This window comes from Aplysia californica, unplaced genomic scaffold (genome assembly GCF_000002075.1).
Source record: "Aplysia californica isolate F4 #8 unplaced genomic scaffold, AplCal3.0 scaffold00584, whole genome shotgun sequence".
NCBI lineage: Eukaryota > Metazoa > Mollusca > Gastropoda > Aplysiida > Aplysiidae > Aplysia > Aplysia californica.
The window spans coordinates 66,668-88,470 of NW_004797854.1; the positions used below are offsets into that span (position 1 = coordinate 66,668).

Consider the following 21,803-nt stretch of genomic DNA (forward strand, 5'->3'; position numbering starts at 1 on the left):
AGTGCCAAAGGTTGGAAGTGTTACTCGAGCGTAAAATAAAATTTAAAAAAAAAAGAAAAGAAAAGGGAGGAGAGCTAATGATGAAAGGGGATCTTTTTGTTCATCCTTTAAAAAAATATATGGTAGATGTTTCACGCCCCCATCGACACATTAATGACATAACATAAATGACGGCATAATTTCATACTCAGTATGGCTAGGTGACTGGGGTTTTTTTGGTGGTGCTTTTTCAGAAACCAAAAGCACATTTCTGAACGCATATTGATGAACATAATGACAAATGTTCTTCAAACTAATTGGATAATACACACATGTTATATGACTACAAAAATACAATGTAGCAAACTGCATGCATAATGAGCTCCACTACACAAATCCCAAATCTTTGTTTTCGAGTTCAAGCTGACAAAAAGAACTTCATTTTCAGTGGAAAGAGAGTTTGCATAGATCTAATATGTATAATAAATTTACGATGACCAAAAGTACATGTTTGTGTTATTTATCCTCTGTATTGGAAATAAAATTGTATTATTTGTGCGATCTGTTTTGATTGAAGTGACCATGGAAAGACCTGTTTCCATTACCACAGTAAGTACAGATTATCTTGACAAAAATTTTAGGACCCCCCCTTCTATACACACAAATCAAAGAGCGCCAAGGGGTGAATGTCAGTCAACAGAGAAGCCCATACAGTGAATCAGGCTTATTCTGCTCACCTCTTAAGCTTCAACAGCATAAAGTCTGCTGCTTCGACTACATGTATCAAGGCACCCCGGAAATAGCGGGTCACAAGTGAGCGACAAACATACAACAGAAGTAAAGGAAAAATGACGATAGTAAGGATAAGGAAAGAAAAAGCAGCAGTTCCCCGTATGCAGTTCAGGTACAGTTATAAGCATGACATGCACCAGCACACAGATGGAGTTTCTCGATAAAAAAACATCCACACATGAGAGTTGAACCTAAGCCTTCTGCGACAACAGTTGTTCTTTAAATTCCACAGGACTCCAAAACTGATTAGAGAGAATCTGAGCATGTGTTAAAAGGCTGAAAAATGAGTTAACACATGATGTACGCATTAGTGATTTAAAAAAATTATAACACAAAGTCGAAGTTTGCAGCCTTGTCCCAAGTCGCCTTTGATTTACTTTCATTTTCAGAGGAGAGAATAACTTGATGAGAAGACAGGTCCCACTACGAATACTCAGGCATTAGGGAATTTGATAGTATTGACAGGGTGTCAACAAAGAAATTTTTTAGGCAGAATCTCTTCTTCTTCAAAGTTGAACTCCTGTGGAGTTAGCAAAGTGGACAGAAAAAAGCTCCCCGAAACATTTCTCTTAATACACATGTTTTACATTCCCATTATCACAATTAAGACCATTTAAAAGTTGGACCTACACCCTGCCTGGGCTGAAAGGGATCCAATGCCCCAGCAGAAAGACCGAGAAGCTCAATAAAAATTCTCCCAACATGGGAATCTAACTCAGGTCTTCTCCATGCCATGACAAAGTGTCACAAAGCACCCAACCTTTACACCACAGAGGCCAGTCCACACACCTCAAACAGTCCAGGTTCCACATCACTTCAATGGGGACTTGCAACAACATCATAAGTTATAGACTTCAACATCTAGCATGATCTAACTGAGCTGTCGCGTCGCCGCGACCCAGCGAGTTTTTCAATCAGTAACCACAGACACCAACTGTATAGATTACTATAAATACTGTAGAACTGGAGTTTACTGAAGGCTGGTTATATTTCAACATGATTATACTTTATTTGAAGGTGAAAACCCGAAGGATATTATTATGGGACAAAATGAATAAAGTGCCCAGTAGCAGGAAATCTATGCTTATCACAGTGAAAAATAATCCAACACCCCACTTGGATTTAACCCTCGGTGGGGCCAATATCCAGCCATGGGGATCAAAGTTTGAAAAACAAGAGTTCCAGACTAAGAATTACAAATTACAAAACACTGAGCAAGAACTGGATGATTTATCATTTATATATTTTATAATATAATCATTTTACTTTTTGACACTATTAAAAGAATCAAAACACAAACAGAACTGATGAACAACATTCGATACAATGAACATAATGTATTGACACTCATTGCAAATGAAAAAAATTCCCCCAAAAACAAGTACATAACAGAAATTTCAGATGACAGGAGTCGATGGTTCCAAACATGCACATGTATAAGGCAAAGAGACACATGACACAATGATTGATCTCAGCTGCCATTCAATGACACAAGCTTTCCCTCACTGCCGATTAAGTGCTCAAGGCTGCACCGTAATGATTATTTGATTTGTACAGTGAAGGATAAAATCAGAACCATGACTAAATGACGAGGAGACCATACATTTTTCTTTAGAAGTCTCAACTTTTTTTCTATAAATATGTTAGGCAGGGAAAGCGATCTGAAAAACCCCCCAACCCATTTTCTTTCTGGCAATAGCAAAGGTCTGGCAGTTGACATGAATTATACACGAGCCTATAAGAAATTTCCAGGACATGTAAAGCGACATCTTTCCATGTAAGTCAGATTTCAATTCCTTAAAATGGAACCGAATAAAATCTAACATTCCATCAAGTCTGTTTGTTTTGATTGAGTAAGGAGAATCACATCAACACATTAATGGTCATTTAGTGCTGGGAAAAAGTAACTCAGACAGAAACAACAGAAGGAAAGTAAAGAAGTAGGACCTACCAGTAGCAGCCTCCAACCACTGCCATTCTGTTTCCTTTGTCCAAATGCCAATACTTATTACTTACAAGTATACTATAAGTGTCAATGGCATCCATGCACCTAATTATATCAAACTCACTGATCACAAAGAGTACTCATTCAAACTACAACTGCCCGGCAAGCTCTTAGCTGTGACAACTCCCCCACTTGCATTCACTCAGCACCAGGCATACCACCACATTACTTACAAAATAGTGTGCTAGAGTGCAAATTAAACAGTTAACTTACTATTTTGACTAGATCTAGTAGTACTACTAGTAGTACTGATAATGGAAAACAAAGGGTAATCTTACATAAACTTCCAACCGTGGACTAAATGTAAATTATTTTCTTAAAATTTCTCCATTTTCACTTGGTATGTGTTAAACACTCTTATAAATGACACAAGGTTATTTCAGCGGCAAAACTTCTCAAGACTTCTAAATTCTAAATGTCTTATCTCCTCCAGAATCAAGCCTAATAGGCGGACAGCCCAAAAACTCCCCTAACAACCAAAATTCAGGAACTTCCTGTAAGGGATTTGAACCGGGGTCAACTGCCCCATAACCCAACATAAAACCAACTAAATAATCTGAGCGCTCAAGAACGGATAAAAAGAAAGCTCATAAAGCCATTATTTCAAGTAAATCCGTTTCCTTTTAGTGAAACAGACAAAACAATATAAGAAAAAGTATGAACAACACAGCAAGTGAGCCGCCACTGGGAGACAGTAGTCACATGTTGCATACTTTCCCCTTACAATACAATTCACATTAAGGCATGTCAAAGCACCAGTGGTCCCATTTCTCTGTAGGAGTGGAAGTTCAATACTTTCTTCTTATTTCAAGTAAAAACTCAAAAGCAGAAAACTAAAATATATGCCCCCCCCCCCCTGTTTTAGTATCTTTGTTTTTAGTAAGGTTTTACAGCGCTCGCAACTGCATAAGGTTATACGAGCGCCAAGGGGTGGATGCCAACAGAGAAGCCCAAACGGGGAATCAGGCTGGCTTATTCTGCTCACCCCTCTAGCCTCAACAGCACAAAGTCTGCTTCGACTATCAAGGCACCCCGGAATTAGCAGTTCACAAGAGAGTGACAAACATTAAAAAAAAAAAATAGTAGAGGGTTTTACGGCGCTCGCAACTGCATAAGGTCATATGAGCGCCAAGGGGTGGGTGTCAACAGAGCAGTCTTTACTTTACAGGGAATCAAACTTAGACTGCTCATCTCTCTAGCTTCAACAGCACAAGGTCTGCTTCGACTATCAAGGCACCCCGGAAATAGCTAGCAGGTCACAAGAGAGAGACAAACATACAGAAGAAGTAGAGGAAAATGACAATAATAAGGATCAGGAAAGAAAAAGCAGCAGTTACCTGTTGTAGATCAGGCACAGTTAGGAGTGTGACATGAGTCAGCCCATTTACAATTCTACTATGCTTGAAGGAGAAATGTCCCCCCTTTGGGAATGGCCTAACGACACTACAGTCAGTGGCACTGCCCGGTGGGGGGGTAGTGACAAACATACAAAAGAAGAAGAGGAAAAATTACGATAGTAAGGATGAGGAAAGAAAAAGCGTGCTGAAACAACAATGGGGAAACTTCACCCTCTAAACCTGATCTTTGAATTATGAAACTAATAATATTACTACAAAAAAAATACTGGCCATATCACAAGTTTCATGAATTTTGAATATACCGTTCTAGGCTCTGGGATATTTTGCCCTTCAACAAAGGCGTAGAAATGATATTTCTATATACTTTTTCAGCAAATTATGCACTTCTATTCTAATTTCAAAGACTGAACAAGACTTAGTCACCAAAACTAATGCAGATACACAATAGACTGTCTTGGCTATCTTTCTCTTTCACTTACCCTACCCCCTCCCCCTGTTCACCCAATCTTTAATCACTTAATATAAAATTTAAAAAAAAACAACAACCTCATTTGCTGTTCTAATTCTAATGAATATAAATGATATAATGAATCCATACAAATCATCACAACAGCAAAAGCCTGAATTTAAAGACCATTTAACTCTATAAAATTCATGAAACCTTAACATTGCCACCAATCACAGTAGACATGAAATATGAAAACAAACTTTTTCAACGAGTTTTATCAACATAGTAAATAATAAGATCAGGTCCCAAAACATACTACATACACATTCTCTTGTGAAATGTAACCTTACATACAGAAACATGTATAACTGATGGCAATCGATTCACACAAAAATGGGGGGGGGGGGGGGGGGGGGAAGAAAGAAGAAAAATGAAAATAAAATCAGCATGTGTTCATCATTAGAGAGGCCTGTTGCACTTCAATCATGAAAAAAGTCCCCATTCCTCCAAAATAGCATTCAATGCACCTCAAACTTTCAAGTCATCCATAAAAGTATATTCAGAGTAATACAATCAGATCAACAATGTAAATTTGATTTCCAGCCCTCAAAACACTATTCTTGCACCATTCCTGAGCTTGTAAGTGGTGATGCTTGTGAAGATTATTTTACAACTTCAGACTTAGCCCCCGAGGCGTTCTCCTTCGCTGCCCTGTCAGTCTTGACCTGACGGATGAAGGTAAGAATGCTTTAATTCCTTAATTAAAAAATGTATAATTAGCAGCAAATCATGGAAAAATGAAACTTTTTAAAAACATCTATGCTATTTAACAAGTCTAATAGAACAGTCACAGTCGAAAAATAATCGAGTCAATGGGAACTGAAAAAACCAAAGCAAACAGAACTCTCACATGAACTGTAACCCATTAATGCATGACCTCTCATAATGGGATAAAATTTGAAAGAATTCAGGTTGCTTTTGTATTAATTAAAAACGCCCTTACTTTTGATGCTGCCGAAAGGTAGCTGCACGAGAGGGTGCCTGTTTTTTGGGGATTTCCAATGAGCAATAATAAGCTTTCAATAGGTTAAAATTACAAAATAAATTAAACCTAAGGTGGTGAAAAATGCAGTTTATTGTACTTAGATACAATATCAGTGCACACAATGTGTATTCGTTGCGAAAATTAAATATTTCCAGTAAAAACGCGGGTTTTAAGACAAGTACTACTGAAACGGAGACGTTTTTATGGTCGATGTTACTGAGTGCCATGTGTCTTGCTCCTTGTTTTAGTTTACTTGAAGCGTCCTCGGGCTTTCCTCCTCTTCTGTTGATGTTGTTTTCAGTAGTTTTCATTATGTATTTATATTTCTAAGGTGTCTCAGTCTGTTGCTAAGGTTTTCCCCTCTGTCTTTGTCGACTTTTGTTCTGTGGAGTTTGCTTTGCTACTCTACAAACCAACGTGCTTTTTACAGATATAGTAGGCAATATCCCCAAATATCTTCAGACACAGATCGTAATTGCTGTTGCACAGTTCTGCCTGCGGTGCTCGAATGATGGTAACTTTAAGGCTTTGCCAGCTCTTCCCCCCCCCCCGAGTTAACCAGATGAAAGTGATTCTGGGCCTTCTGGTTTGTGACACCCTCAACAGTTCGGATCTCCACAATCCTAGGCTGGTTTTCCTATGTCTTATCTATGGGAACAGAACACTGCTGTTGACAGCTTGTTGGGTGGCACAACCCATCTTTGTTCCGTGAATCTTCATACCTCTCTGTCAAAGAGCTAAATATTCACGTTTTTTAATTAAAACTTTAATTTTGAATCTATGCTTGGCAGATCTTTCTTTGTGTTCCCCTGCTTGACCTCAGGAGCAGTTGACAAGGATTATTTTTTCAAAACAGGGTCCTGTGCTGGAATCAATTGGACAATCAATCCTGCCTGAGCGGAAATTTCTTAAAAGACACAGAGCTCAAGTAAAGTTTCTGACAAGCTCTGACTTGATTTTTAGTGTGTAGCGAGTCAACTTAAAAAACTGTCATACTATACCAGGACCAAATAAGACCCACTATGAATATGGGGAAAGAAGTACTGGAAGGAAGTAGTAAGCGTACTGTAATATCAACCAATTACCCACTTCATACTTATGCAAACAAGGACAAACAAAATGAGGAAATATGTCCAGAAAAATGTCTTTCCAACAATGCCAAATGAAACACAGGAACTTCGTTAACTTGCAGAGTGAAAAGAAAGATAGCATCTCTAACCCTTTATTGCCTCATAGTTTAACAAGAGACCTTGGACGGGTAAACTTTTACTATTACCATCAAGATTCTAATTTCTCACCGATGAATGATGACAGCAGAGCCATAAAACGTCACAGGGGGATAGAACCATGAGCTAGACAAAACCCTGTCAAGTCAATATGGCTATGGCAATATTTCTCAAATGACCACGCCTAAACTGTTCACAGCCAAGACCCATGACCCTTACTTTATGTAGATGTACTGGGCTCAAATTCCGACAGACGAGGTGTTGGACAAAGGGCTAATCCAAATTACCAGAAGAAAGGCACAGGACAACGTCAAAATGGATTGCTATAAACTTGCCATAGTGGAGTTTATAGCCAGGGCTGCCAACCCACATTAAGTAAAAAGAGTACAACCGATGGTGAAAAAGAGTAAGATTAGGTAAAAAAGAGTAAGATCTTAAATAGTAAGTGAAATGTTGTGGTACCAAGACACAAGCAGACCGGCATGCACACATTTGTCCCACTTTGTACACGCAACGTAGCTCACGCGGTACACACAAGTTAAAAGCGATAGCGACGCTCAGACACGGGACCAGCAGGAACAAGAGGTTATCGAATAACGCTTATCGAGGGAGATATTTGTCGCACAGGCGGAAGAATATGAAATCTAAAATCCTTATGCTACCCGGCTGACATGAAAAAGATGTACAATGTATAAAAAAGTCTTATAAAAAGCATACAAAAGTTTTAAAAAAACGCATGAATACATAATTTTCGGGTGAGGTTGGCAGCTCTGTATATCCCCCAATATTTGAAGCACAACACATAGATTACCCTGCGGCTTACAGAGTTGAATTAGAGCAAAATCACTGACAAGAATTTCTAAGCAGATCTTCGCATTGCAGAAGTCTGGTGCACATAAAAATTTGAAGGAAGAGAAGGCCTTCAAAGAACTGTTCCCCCTGCTTGCAGCATGGAATTATATTTAAAAATTATTTCAGAGATAAGTTTTATTCACTACTCATCCTAGGGAAAAATACACGGAAAACTACAAAAATCCTTCTGGCCTGTGCCCCCTCCCCAGGCTATACAAGATATGAAAGCATATTCCAACAAATGGAAGTAAACATAACATTTCATTTCCGGACAGCTAATAGTCAAATTAGCTACTTGTTTTATTTATCATTTTACTGTATTTAAAACACAATTAGGTAATACAAATGTTGAAGATTAGAGGTGTTAGAGTAATGAACACAGACAGTAAAGAAGAGAGATGGGGATGACAAGTGTTTAATAGAAAAGACAGAGCTAACCACACCCCATACCAGAACACCTGCCAACCACCCACATTACATCATTTGACACAAATCAGGGTCTAAAAGAGAACAGACAACACGCTACTCACCTCTGTTTTATAAATGCTCATCTTATGCTCCTGTGTGCAATGTTGGCATAAAGCCCAGCCAGAGTTGAACTGAGCATCACAACTGGCACACAACAAGATATCTGGCTCACCATTGTCTCCACCTGCACGAGTTGTCATAAATATAGTTTCATATCACGTAAATAAGAAACACGCAGAATGTCAAAAAGCATATAATTCTTTTAATGAATGGAATAAGAAATATAAGCCAGTAAACAATAATTTCTTAAAGAACAAAGTTCTCATCTTCACATTTCATTCAAAGAGAAAAGGAGGCCTCTCCAACTAAAGTGCAAATCAAAAAATTTGACCGCTCAATTAGTTGGTTGAATTTGCACAATGGCGATGAACATAAAAATCACATTTAAAAAAATTGTATTGATTTTATTTCTTCTGACCTGTTGGGAAACATTTGGTTTAACAACGCTTCTGGTGATATTTAATGAAAGAGTTGTTGGAAGTCTTACTTTCTTACCAGATCTTGCAATACTCAACCGCCAATAGGCTGTTTTAGTTTTACTTTCAGTAAGTTTTAGAGCACTTGTAACACAAAAAGGTCATATAAGTGCCAAAGATTAGAGGTGCTAATAGATAGTAACATACAAAGAAAAGGAGGAAAGATAAGGATGATACATGGTTAATAGGAAAGAAGGAGCAAACCACACCAGAGCATCCATCAATCGTCCACACAACTTTTAAAATTTTATTTTATTACAGTACAGGGTTTTACGGCGCTCGCAACTGCATAAGGTCATATGAGCGCCAAGTGGTGAGTGTCAACAGAGAAGTCTTTACAGGGAATCAGACTTACACTGCCCACCTCTCTAGCTTCAACAGCACAAGGTCTGCTTCGACTATCAAGGCACCCCAAAATAGCAGGTCACAAGAGAGTGACAAACATACAAAAGAAGTAGAGGAAAAGGACAATAGTAAGGATCAGGAAAGAAAAAGCAGCAGTTCCCTGTTGCAGATCAGGCACAGTTGTGAGCGTGACATGAATCAGCCCATTTACAATTTTACTGTGCTTGAACGAGAAATGGTCCCCCTTTGGGAATGGCCTAAAGACACTACAGTCAGTGATGCTGCCCCGTGGGGATCCACACAACTGGGCACTCAGATGCAAAGTAATAACGCTTATGTAACAGAGGAGTACAAGAATAGTAGCCTACAAACAGAAGCAGGAGGACAAAGATTTTACATAAACTGACAAAATTAAATAGGAAAAAAAAAATTACCTGGAGAGTTTGAATCATCTCTGGCTTGCGTACTGAGACGTAACTGACAGGGAATCTTCTTGTGTTGGGCCAAACTGTGAAGACTGGTAAACTGCATCTTGCACACTCCGCAGATCAAAACATCAGGCCCTAGGGCAACAAGCAAAAACATTTAATTTTGAAAAAGAATTTTTCCATAAAATAGGACATGTCCAACTTACTTTAATACTCTTTCAAAAGAGGCTAGTAGTTATGAATTAGAAAAGCACCGCAGGGAAGATATGAAAGCTCAAAAAAAAAAAAAAAAGAGAAGACAACAAGAGGTAACAAAAAGAGGGAATAATACTTTTTTTGTTTTAAATGTGGGTATTTTACATCCCCATCGACACAATTTAGATCACATGGGAAGTGGACTTTGATCCTGCTATAATCACTGATAGTGCCAACTGGGCTGAATGGGATATAAAGTCCCAGTAAAAAAAAAACACACACAGGGGCGAAGCGTCTATATAATCAAATAATCACTGCTTCCCTTTCTAATTTTGAAACATTGTCGCTGTCAAATTCATCCTTAAACGTAAACCTCATAAATTAAATGTCAAAAGACGTTCGTAATCAACAAATAAAGTGAGGCTGGAATAGAGTTGAAGGGAACATGTGCATGGCAGTCAAAGCTGTTTCATTGCCACATATACCCTGTTCACCCCTTTGGGGCCACAGTTAAAATCAATCACCAGCCCTGATTAAGTAAGCTAACTAACACTGGTCGAGTCTACCTCACACATGTGAGGGGAACTAACTCTTAATAATCTCTTGACTGCTGCTTGTGCTTGTTTTTTTTCCACGACTTTTTACCGTCCTATAATCAGATCGTGACCTCGATTATGACACCAGCTCCTGGCCGCGAAAGGCTAACAAAAACAGCCAAATGTGAAATTTAAAAAATAATAATTGTCATGTTCTACCAAAGAGTTAGACTCACTGGTAGATCTATAACATATAGATCTAGTACTGACATCTCTGCTTCTTTGCTTTATGTTTATGTATTCACATCTAAAGTTAAGTTTAATTTTTAGTGGGAACTGATATTTAATAAGATACTTTCCCGATTATTTTGGCGGTTGAACATACAATATGAATTCCGGATTTGTTTTCATTCACAACTCAACTCAGAGTCGCCGCCTCGAGTAAGATTATTGTGTGATATCTACAGGCCCTATCTGGTCCCATTTCACTTTGATTACCCTGTCAAACAAGTCAGCCTTCGCCCCTGAACACACAGAACAGTAAAATATAACCACCAGAAAAATAAAAACCTCCTTACATGTACTCCGCACGGCAGCTGGCTGGCTAGCCCCACTGTCTTTACGTGCCATAAAAGTTTTGGAGGCGGGTGCAGAGTTTTTCACTGTGGGTGGAGGCTTAGATACATTTTTTTTGGATACTGTGGCTAGAGCCCTTTTCACAGCATTGTTTGCAGCAGTCTGGAGAAAAAAAAAATGGCCAAAAGTATTATTAGCACCCTTTCTTCTCCCTTTACTTGATCAACACTTTGCTTATATGAACAGAAACTACATTCTAATAACAAAGTACAATGTGAAGCCATGAACCAGTTCTCCTTCCTGTCATTGTACAGTCTCTTGACTTTCGACTTTATGACAATCAAACAGTTGAAACTTGGTACAGCAAAATAATTAAAAAGGCAATCTCAAATGCAAAAACAAGAATCTAGGACACAATAATAATCATAAACGATAACAATTAATTGGAACACTTTGAAAATGAAGAGCACTGAATTTCTCTCCAATCAAAAATACAAATACCAACATACTTGTCATTGGAAAAAAAAAAAAAAACATGAATCAACATGAACTTCATTTCTTTCTCTCACCGAGACTCTCACCCTTTCATCAACTCTATTGAAGACTTAAATTTCCCAACATGACTCACTCTTTTATTTGAGTCCGAGCTGCCACTGAGGGTCACTAAGGTCCTCTGCAGTGATTGATTGGAGCCCACATTCTCATTACGAGGTTTCTTTGGCTGACTGTCAAAGTAACATTAAATAGGCACATTGTTAAGAACAATCATAATCCTTGACCATCGGTATATTAAACAGAAAACCTAAAAATAGCAATAGACAAATACACAATTGCAAAAATAGTAATCAATGATAATTCAAACATTCAGCACAAATACTAAAATCTATGAGTGTGTACGTATTTGTATACTTCTATTTGACAATTTGCTATCAACCGCATCTCCAGTTGTGACACTGGGAAAAATTGAAAAACACATGAGACAAAAACCAAAATTTCCTCCTTGGAAGATATGAACAAGATAGAGATGTCCTTTACACTGATCACAAACCAGCAGTGACAAAAGGACAAAAATCCCACAGAATAACAAACCACTCCAACACCATGGACAAAACAAAAACAACCCAAAAAAAAAATAAAAAAATACTACAGATGTGACAAATATAACTTGTTGAAAACTAAAGCATGGCCCCAATAAAACATATAAACCTTGATTTCTATCTTCATTTTTTTCTTAAATGACACAGAAGAAAATCAAACCGACTTACATCAAAAGGCCAAAACATTGTCACATAGAGAAAACACAACCACAACCTAATGCCAAAGCCTGATAACTTTCAGACACACACAAAAAATGTTTGAAACTGTTCTGGATAGGAAATTCTCCTTAAGAAAAAAAATTTAACAACAGAAACAATGCATCAATTTCTCTCCTAAAAATGTGTCAACTTCTGAATGCTTACAGCAATGGACAAAGAAAGTAAATTGCGCAAATTCTTTGAGCAATACAAACTATTGATACCCAAAACTTCCTTCAAAGAAAAAAAATGTATCTATTGTGTAATGAGATGTAGCCAAACGTTTAACAAGTGTCATAGCAAACAATGAAAATAAAAACGTATACCTATTCCAATGATTTATGATAAAAAAACAGAAAAAATATAAATTACCTGAGAAATCAACTGAGAGAACTATCAAGAGCAAAAATGACATAAAACTGCCTGAATGTAGCTTTTAATTATGAAACCACTAAATAATGAGAACACATTTAAAAAAGAAAGAAAACCTGCAACTTACCATGCTCAGCAAAAGATGATTACAAAAACAGCACTTGGAAATTGTTCACATAGATATAAAAACGTTGACACATATCTCAAAATAGTTCCACAATCAATGAAAAAGGAAACTAGATACACTAAATTTTTTCTTCTTTAAGAAAGTTCTTTCCTCTGCTTTTTATAAAAAACGAGTGTGTAAAAAAAAGGGAAAATACAATGAAGTTAAATGTCTATTAACTACGATATGGAAAAGGTTTAAGTGATACTCTAAATTAGAGCCTGTTTCCATAAAAATGTCTTTCAAAAATGACCATTAATGAAAGCAAAAAGCAAAGTTACCTTGATCTGTCTTACATCAATGTTATGAATCATCTGGCCTACAGTAAAAAAAAATCATGTTTTACTTACGCTTCGTTTACAGATCTTCCACCTGCAGAGCGCTTCAGCGCATTTCTGTTTTTTGGTTGAGACACAATATTGATATCTAAAAAGGGGGGGAAGGGAAAGACATAAGACGGCCGATAAAAAAATGTGCCTTCTCAGGAAAGAAAAATATATGGAACAATCCCACAACTCCAGGAAACCGGAAAGCTGCCAGATGATCAAGAAAACATTAGGGCAAAAATGAAACAAACGCCTTCTTCTAAAAGTTGCTGCTGATATTCACTGCAAGAAAATATAAAAAGTGAATTTTCAAGGGAGTAAAAAAATGCTAAGAAAAACATTTTGTTGGCCCCCTGCTTCTTAACTTAAAACAACAAAAAAAGTCTGTGAGAAGAGGAAAAAAGTGGACATCCAGTTAAACAAAACTTGTTACATCTGTCTGGTACAAAAAAAAAGTGGTGGATGTACTCAAACAGTTCACAGACATGTGAGGGGAGCATCTTAAAGATAAATCAGCAAAAAAGAGTGGAGTTCACTTCAAATACACTTTGACAAAACTCACTAGAGGTAAAAACAAAAGCTGAATTGTAGTTGTTTTTTTGGGGGCTCTAATTATCAAAATGCCCGCCTAACATAACCAACTTGATATTATTTCATGTGCTGGTAGACTGTGATGTCGAGTCTTGGCTCAATTTCATATAACAAACTAGCTGAATTACGCTCGAAATACATTCCTAAAAAACTCACTTGAGGTGAAAACAAATACAGCAATGGTCCTGATTGGTACCTTTTTTTGTTTTAATGTATCAAAATGTATGCCTAACATAACCAGCTTGATATTGTTTCACCTGCTGACAGATTGTATGATGTGGAGTCTTGGTTCAGTTCCATATAGCAAATCAACTGTGTAAGGCAAGGCTTCCACTTGAGGGTCAGAACACTTAAACTATTACACCAGTTTATGCCACTTCCAGGACACATTAGAATTACTGAGCATGGAAAGACTGCCTCAGTTGAGCACTAGCGCCCGCATTGCCCTCAACTTCTCATACAATGTTGCTCTGTAGACTGTAGATCACCCCCACTAATCACATAGTTTTTGCTTTCTCTATCTCTCATAAATTACTTCTCACCCACATATACATACTTAAACAACTACAGAGGAAGAGAAGAACAAGTGGTGATAAGCTGATCACTACCACAAGATACACAGTGTACCGTCAAATTTTCTCCACTTACAGTTTGGTGCACGGAGCTTCACATTTTTTCCTTATCAAGGATAAAAGTATTCAAAAAAATATCCTTCATCCAGAGACCCAATTAATTAATAATTCAATAACTGACAACTCTACAAAACTTCTAAAAATAAACTTTGCCAACAAAAATTCCCGCTTCCTGTGGTGAGTTTTCCTGGAGTGAATGCCACTGTAACATAAAAGAGCACAGAGGATAAAATAACTTGAAGCATTTATATCTAGAAAAGATTGCATTCTTTAACCAAAAATCCTTTCCATACATCACACTGTGAATGTTACGAGTACATTTGACTGACAGTACATGCATGTACATAATATATCCAGAGCTGGACTGTCAGTACACACAATTAAGTGCCAACAGTACAACAACTTGGAAAATACTTTTTACCTGAACCAAACAAAATCTTCAAATTTCAGCTGAATCTTTTTCTGTTAAAATGTTGTTTTTTGGTGAAGAACTTAAAGCAAAACCTAAGCAAAAGGACCAGGATTGAATATTTTTCAAATTGTCTTTAACTGTTAAGAAAAAATTAAAGAACAAGATACTTTCTTTTTATCCATTTGGGGTCATGGACCTTAAAAGCAGAAGCATAATTTTGAAAATGCTCTTTTAGATTTCTCCCAAACTAATGTGGAAGAGGAAAAAAGTACAAAGGATGATAAACAATTGCATATACTGCACTAGGCAAAGGCACTTTACCCTAAAAATAAAAAAATTAGGGCATCCAGAAAGTAATGGTTTCAGTCCACAAGAGCAACAACAATGCCCTAACCCAAAACAATCTGTGAAAAAATAAAACCAGCTTGCAGCTTGATGAGAATGCATAGACAGCACATTGGCATGACATATATAAAAGTTGGCATGCAACACATTTTGGAATTATTTTTTCCCACACTGCAAGAATTGTAATCTTTGTCACTTGTAATAGCCTAGAAAAACCTGGGAATAAAACTAGAGTAGAAAACAAAATTGAAATTACCAACAAAAAGAGTCCAACCCACTGGCCATATGAATGATGTAACATTGTAATTTGTTCTTTAAAGGTGTTTTCAGTGATAGAACAAAATTCATTTGCTAGGTCTACTGACTACTGACAAAATACATTTTAAAAATATCCTGATTTTAAAGCGAAAAGAGAGAAAAGAAAAGAAAAAATAAGTAAACCTATGCTTCAAGTAAATGTCTCAGACTATGACAATTCATCAGTCATTGTAAGTTCAACAAAAGAAGTTGTCAGTGCAAACAGAGTCCAACTATATTAAATAAATGAATTAACATACAACAACCGACAACCCCATGGACAAAAAAAAAAAAATCTCAACAGGAGAGAGAAACAAAATAGGTCAGTCATGGATAATTATTCTTATATTGAGTTCTCTCTATGTTTTTGTTTGTTTTAGTAGAGGTTTTACAGCGCTCGTAACTGCATAAGGTCATATGAGCGCAAAGGGGGGGATGTCAAAAGAGAAGTCCTTACAGGGAATCAGACTTACTCTGCTCACCTCTCTAGCTTCGACAGCACATGCTTCCACTATCAAGGCACCCCGGAAATAGCGGTCACAAACATAAAAAAGCAGAGGCGAAGCGTCTATAAAATCAAATAATCACTGCTTTCCTTCCTAATTTTGAAACATTGTCGCAGTCAAATTCACCCATAGACGTAAACCTCATAAATTAAATGTAAAAAGACGTTCACAATCACCAATGAACAATAGACTATACCTAACCTTCAAAACCGTTTCATTGCCACAGAAATAGCCTGTTCGCCCCTATCGGGCCACTCCATAAGCAGTCACAAGCTTTGATTAAGTAAGCTTAAAGTGAGGCTGGAAGAGTCTACCAATAGAGTTGAAGGGAACATGTGCATAGAAGTCAAAACTGTGTCATTGCCACCTATACCCTGTTCACCCCTTTTGAGCCACAGTTATAAGCAGCCCCACACGCTGATTATGTAAGCTAACTATTACACTGGTCGAGTATACCTCACAAATGTGAGGGGAACTAACTCCTAATAATATCTTGACTGCTGCGAGTGCTTGTTTTTTTCCCCTCGACTTTTTAATGTCCTATAATCAGATCGTGACCTCGATTATGACACCGGCTCCTGGCCGCGAAAAGCTAGACAAAAAACAGCCAAATGTGAAATAAAAAATTAATAATTGGCATGCTCTACCAAAGTGTTTCGGCTGTCTGGTATAACATGCCATTGTAGTACTGACATCTCTGCTTCTTTCCTTGGTGCTAGTGTGTTCAAATCTAAAGTTAAATTTAAGGTTAGTTAGAATAAATATTTAATGAAATACTTTCCCGATTATTTTAGCGGTTCAATATGCATACAACATGAATTCAGGATTTGTTTTCATTCACAACTCAGATTTGCCGCCTTCAGTGCCATAAGATTCTTGTGACTTGTGTGAGTGTGATATCTCCAGGCCCTATCTGGTCCCATCTCATTTTGATTACCCTGTCAAACAAGTCAGCCTTCGCCCCTGTACAAAAGAAGTAGAGGAAAAATGACGATAGTAAGGATTAGGAAAGAAAAAGCAGCAGTTCTCTGTTGTAGTTCAGGCACAGTTATGAGCGTGACATTGTTGAATCAGCCCATTAAAAATTATACGGTGCATAAGAACGAGAAATGTCCCCCATTTGGGAACGTTTGCCGTGAGACTTTCAAACTGAGGATATTTCACAAACCTAAAAGAGATAACAAGAAAACAAAAATAATCACTTTGGCATTCATCTCCCCCCTCCCCCCCCCAAACAAACAAACAAACAAACAACCGGTCTTGACAGAAAAAATAAGTTCAATACGTCACAACATCTTCCCTGGTTTGTCCATCAAATTTCCCCATACCTCAGCATTTATAAACATTCCTTAAAGGTTATACTGTAAGCGTAAATGGTCTAGAGAGATAATAAAAAACTTCTCTCATTTCATGTCCCAGCACCACAAATACGACTTCTCTGAAAGTAATCATCGCACCATAGATGCTGCTTCTCTGTAAGTAAGTTCCGGGAAACATTTAAAGTGATCATATAGAACAAAATAAAAAAGACATTGTGCAAAAAGATACAGCACGACTTTTTTTTTTTTGGGGGGGGGGGAAGCAAAGTTTCTCTAAAATTAATACTTAGAATAGAGACATGTGCCTTTATCACTGCAAGCAGCAGTAAGGATTAAACATTTTAAAGCCACTCAGCATTTACATTACAAGTCAATTTATATTTATTGCTTTTCAAAATGCCAACATTTCACTCTCAAATAGCATTTTTGGGGGGTTTTAACAATAATAAGCTTCTGATTATTGACTATCTACACTTTGAGCGTTAAAGAAAATCTTTTATCCCTGCCCAGTGTGATCAACATGCAATAAAGATAAAAGTAAAAGAAACTGAAAACAAAAGGGAAAGAGTTGCTGAAGATATACAGATGACAAAATTGTACACAAAACGGAAACAAACGTTCAATATTACAGTTTAAACATGTGTATTCTTGTGGAGATAAAAAATAAATCTCTCAAATTCATTACTAGTAACTGCTGTAAGAACAACCTTAGTTATTATTTTAGTGTTGTAACCTTGCATTAAAAAGGAAGGAGAAATCAAACTATCTGTACTTATTACAAAAGACTGGAAGGAATCCAAAACCTTCATTTGCTTCTATTAGCGATAACAGTAAACATGTTTTTTAGGAACATGTAACATCTTATCAATATAGTTTTTGTTTTTTTTAAACAACAATGTAGAAAATAAAACTATGCACCATTATGATTTTAATTGTTTAAATGCAAAATTCTTTTGATGTCACACAATCATGTTCACCCCCCCCTCCCCCCTATCAAAGAACTCTTCCTCTGTACATCAGAACATATTCTGACGTAACAACCATAGAAAACTATAACTCAGCATTTGTCCAGGAAATAAGCTCAATAAAGATTGCAAGAGACCAGCACAACACTTCCGGAAAAAAAAAGAATAGAGAAATAAACATGAACTAAAAGTCAGAAACTCTAAAGAGAAGCTTTTTGTCATTGAAATCTAACACAGAGAATTCATTCAACTCAAACCCAAAATGATGAAGGAAAGAGCAGAAAACAAAACCAAAGGAAAACCTCAGTATTGCAATTAACCCCACAACAAGATGAAAAGTACACACAGATATTTCTCAAAAGTAAACAGGAACAAAAACAACCAAGCTTCCAGAAAAAAACAACTTTATAAATTTCCCTTCTAACCCCCACCTTCAATCAAAAAATAATCTTTGGAATCATATTCTTGAGAAAGTTTTTAACTGAGCTATTATATAGATTTCCCTTTTTAACGAAGTACTTATTCTTAAATTTGGCAAAAACCATGTGGAAACTTAAAATTTCTCCTGCCAAGATTTTTTTGGGGGTCTCTTTTCAAAGATTATAAGAGTCAAGACTTCAATTTCAAAACAAGGTTAAGCCAATCATGGCGACAGGAAATTCAGCTAAATGTTCCAAGTTGTCAGATGTCAAGATAAATGGAGAACTTCAGTACTTAACAAAATGAAAAACTATGCATGCCGCAAAGATATTAAAATGATTCATAAAAAGTCAACAAATGTGAATATGAACATATCATTTAGGCTTGACAATAGACAAAAATAGTCTGCAGGGATTTGTTTTGCTATACCTCAGATGAGCAAAACCCCAAAGTCGAAATAGGATTCGAAAAACCCCTCTCAGTACTCTTATTACACATTTAACACACACACAAAAAACGGTTCAGTTCAAACAGTATTTTGATGAACTAGAAAGCTGAAAAACAACAAAATCGAAACAAGAATTGCTGTTGATAAAGTAGAAGCATTAGAAATGAAAGTTTGCACTGTGAACGACTCTGTATCTCTGTTGCACATAAAATTGTGAAAACTGTGAATAGGACAACCAATTAGAATGACATTTCCAGCCACTCTTACGTAAATAGTACAGTGAATGATGCCGTGAACACCATTTTTCTACCCAGCTGACAGCATCGGGAAGGTACAGTTTGTCCTTGTAAAAGTCCTCAGACAAACTTTACAATGAACATAAAAACTCTGTCAAAACCAATAACAGGACTAAAAAAACACCTCTGAGAAACACATAAAAACAGGACGACAATTAATGAATGATGTTAAACCCAGTCTGTAAAACATAATTTAACTTAACTGCCGGTCAGGCCCTCCGTGGTTATATGTTAACCACTCCGTTCCTGACGACAGATCGTCAAAATCAGAAACAATCATCAACTTACAGGTAAGTCTCGATTGTTTCTACAATTAAACCTTAATTAAAATCCATATACCAGTCACTGTTGTCAAGCTGCTAATATGTTCTACAAAGAATCTGTACATCCAGATATCTATGACAATACACACTCTTTCCTTTGTCTTTTACATAAATATTTTTAGGTAACTGAAGATGAATAATCAATACGACACCAAGAAAATTGTACTAACAGTTAATCTGCATAGAAAAATTTCGACAAACAAAAAAAGAAAGAGCAAGAATAGAAAGACAGAAAAAGTTATAATAATAATATAACAATAATAGATAGCATTTGTATAGCGTACTTCCCACTCAACAGCAAACTCTATGCACTTTACAATCTGCATTATTATTCCAGCCAGATGGCATTCAGAAACATTCAGAAACAATGTAACTTCACGGGAAGCAGATAGTGCAAAATGCCATTTTACAGGTGTTAAAAAACTAATACGGGCAGGATCTTTTGCTGTCTATGGCTGAAGTGAGAAAATTAGTGTAAAGATCCTTTCCTACGGACACAAGATTGGGCCTTAGGCTGTAACCCCCAAACCCACAACCTCATGATTACCAGTCTGGTTGCCTTTCCACTGGACCACTGATGTCACATGTTTATTTTATATTATCAAAAGGCATGTAGAAAGAGGGGAAAAAGCAAATTTCTTATTTGTTACTGCTGATGTCACCTGAATAAAATGTATACTGAGTTCATTAGTTCAGTTTTAGTAACAGTTTTACGGCACTTCAACACAATAAGGTCATATAAGTGCCAAAGATTAGAAGTGTTACAAGAGAGTAATAAACATAAAACAGAAGGAGGAGAGATCACGACGATAGACTTTTGATAGGAAAGAAGGAGCAAACCACACCAGCACCCGCTAACTACCCACATACTGAGTTCATACCTCCTAAAGAGTATGTACATAAATGATAAAAAGGAAGGAGAATAGAACAATCTAAGAAGATATTAGCTGTGGTAAACTGTTGCCACAGTTTCAAAAATCATTTCACCAACATACCATCTCATTACAAGGTTTAAAAAAAAATTCACCTGAATAAGTGCAATAGAACAGTGAGACAATCTTCAACAATATTTATTAGCTGCATCTCCCCCCCATCCCAAATATTTGCAGTTAAACAAATGCAAATGAGGACTTCCATATATGTTTGACTATGAGAGGGAGCAGGTGAAAAAGGGACTGTTCTGTTGTACATTAGCTTATATTAACACACATTCTGTTCTATATTAGAATTAAATGTCCCCATTTTGATAGCAAAAATAACTAACATTTAAACAAAGATGATAATAGTCATAGATACCATCTAAAAAGTAATATGGCACCAAAAATGAAGTTCTTATTTTTGACCAGATAAACCGCCAGGGATGTCAACCTTAAAAAGTTTTTCACTGGCAATTATTACACCTACTATCCTTTTATGCATTTATGTAGTTCGTTAATGCTGCAACAAAATCTCATGCAAAAGACCCTGAAATCAAAGAAAATTTTGCAGGTACCCACTCAAAAGTCTTCACCGTAGAACAAACCAGGTAAGACAAGAGAGACCTTTACTTTACGAAGCAAAAATTCAAAGATGTTATAAACAAGCCTACCTTTATGTTCAAACATGAAATTATTTATTGATTGATCCATTAAAAGAAGTTTAAAACAAAGAATATACATACAGCAAGTGGGTTGTGTTGTAAATCCATGGATGAATGCTGTCAATCACTATTGTTTACACAAAAATAGAAACAACTTAGCAATTCTCAGAGAAATGAGAGTTGCAACATGTCAGTAGTGACAACCCTTTCACGAGATTTGAGCTAAGAAATTCTAATAGCAATAAATATCATCTTTACCAGCATGATTAATAGGTTTTGCTATCAATATTTAAAAAAATACCAACAATCCAACACCGTCATTCAGAACAGAGCTGGGCAAAACAAAAAAAAAGAATACCACGACCGATGGCAGCAGAATGTAAAAGAAGAGAATGCACGGAGGACAATGGTTCGGAAAAAGACAAGTAAACCCAGGAATACCTGCCCATCATGAAGTGAGAGTCAAAAATTAAAACAATGGACATTTATGTTTAGAATGTTTCAGAAGCAAAATTTATCATTGCAAATAATTAAATTTAACAAAATAGAGGAATGGTAAAAGAGCCCCTCAATATTCAAACGAACTGACAAACTTCAACTCGAGAAAGGCCATAACTAGGTAGACTTGCTGACAAGTACAGCAACAATAGAAAATAAATCTTTATAACATCAATTTCTATAGTATCAGTAAAGCAAAGCAGAGAGATAACAAGAGAGTTGCC

The 21,803-nt window shown here is 36.6% G+C and overlaps 1 protein-coding gene across 3 annotated transcripts in view; it reads right to left on the bottom strand.

The window, feature by feature from the left end:
- Positions 1-4,603: 4,603 nt before the first annotated feature.
- Positions 4,604-21,803, bottom strand: part of LOC101862064 — a 28,250-nt gene continuing 11,050 nt past the window's right edge. For all 3 annotated transcript variants that reach the window (XM_035972124.1, XM_005107186.3, XM_035972123.1), the window contains exons 3-8: positions 12,973-13,048; positions 11,418-11,514; positions 10,792-10,951; positions 9,489-9,617; positions 8,236-8,357; positions 4,604-5,307 (exon numbers count right to left, since the gene is read on the bottom strand). In XM_035972124.1, coding sequence (XP_035828017.1) covers positions 5,245-5,307; positions 8,236-8,357; positions 9,489-9,617; positions 10,792-10,951; positions 11,418-11,514; positions 12,973-13,048 — 647 coding nt within the window. In that variant the 3' untranslated portion in view covers positions 4,604-5,244. The remainder of the gene's footprint in view (positions 5,308-8,235; positions 8,358-9,488; positions 9,618-10,791; positions 10,952-11,417; positions 11,515-12,972; positions 13,049-21,803) is intronic.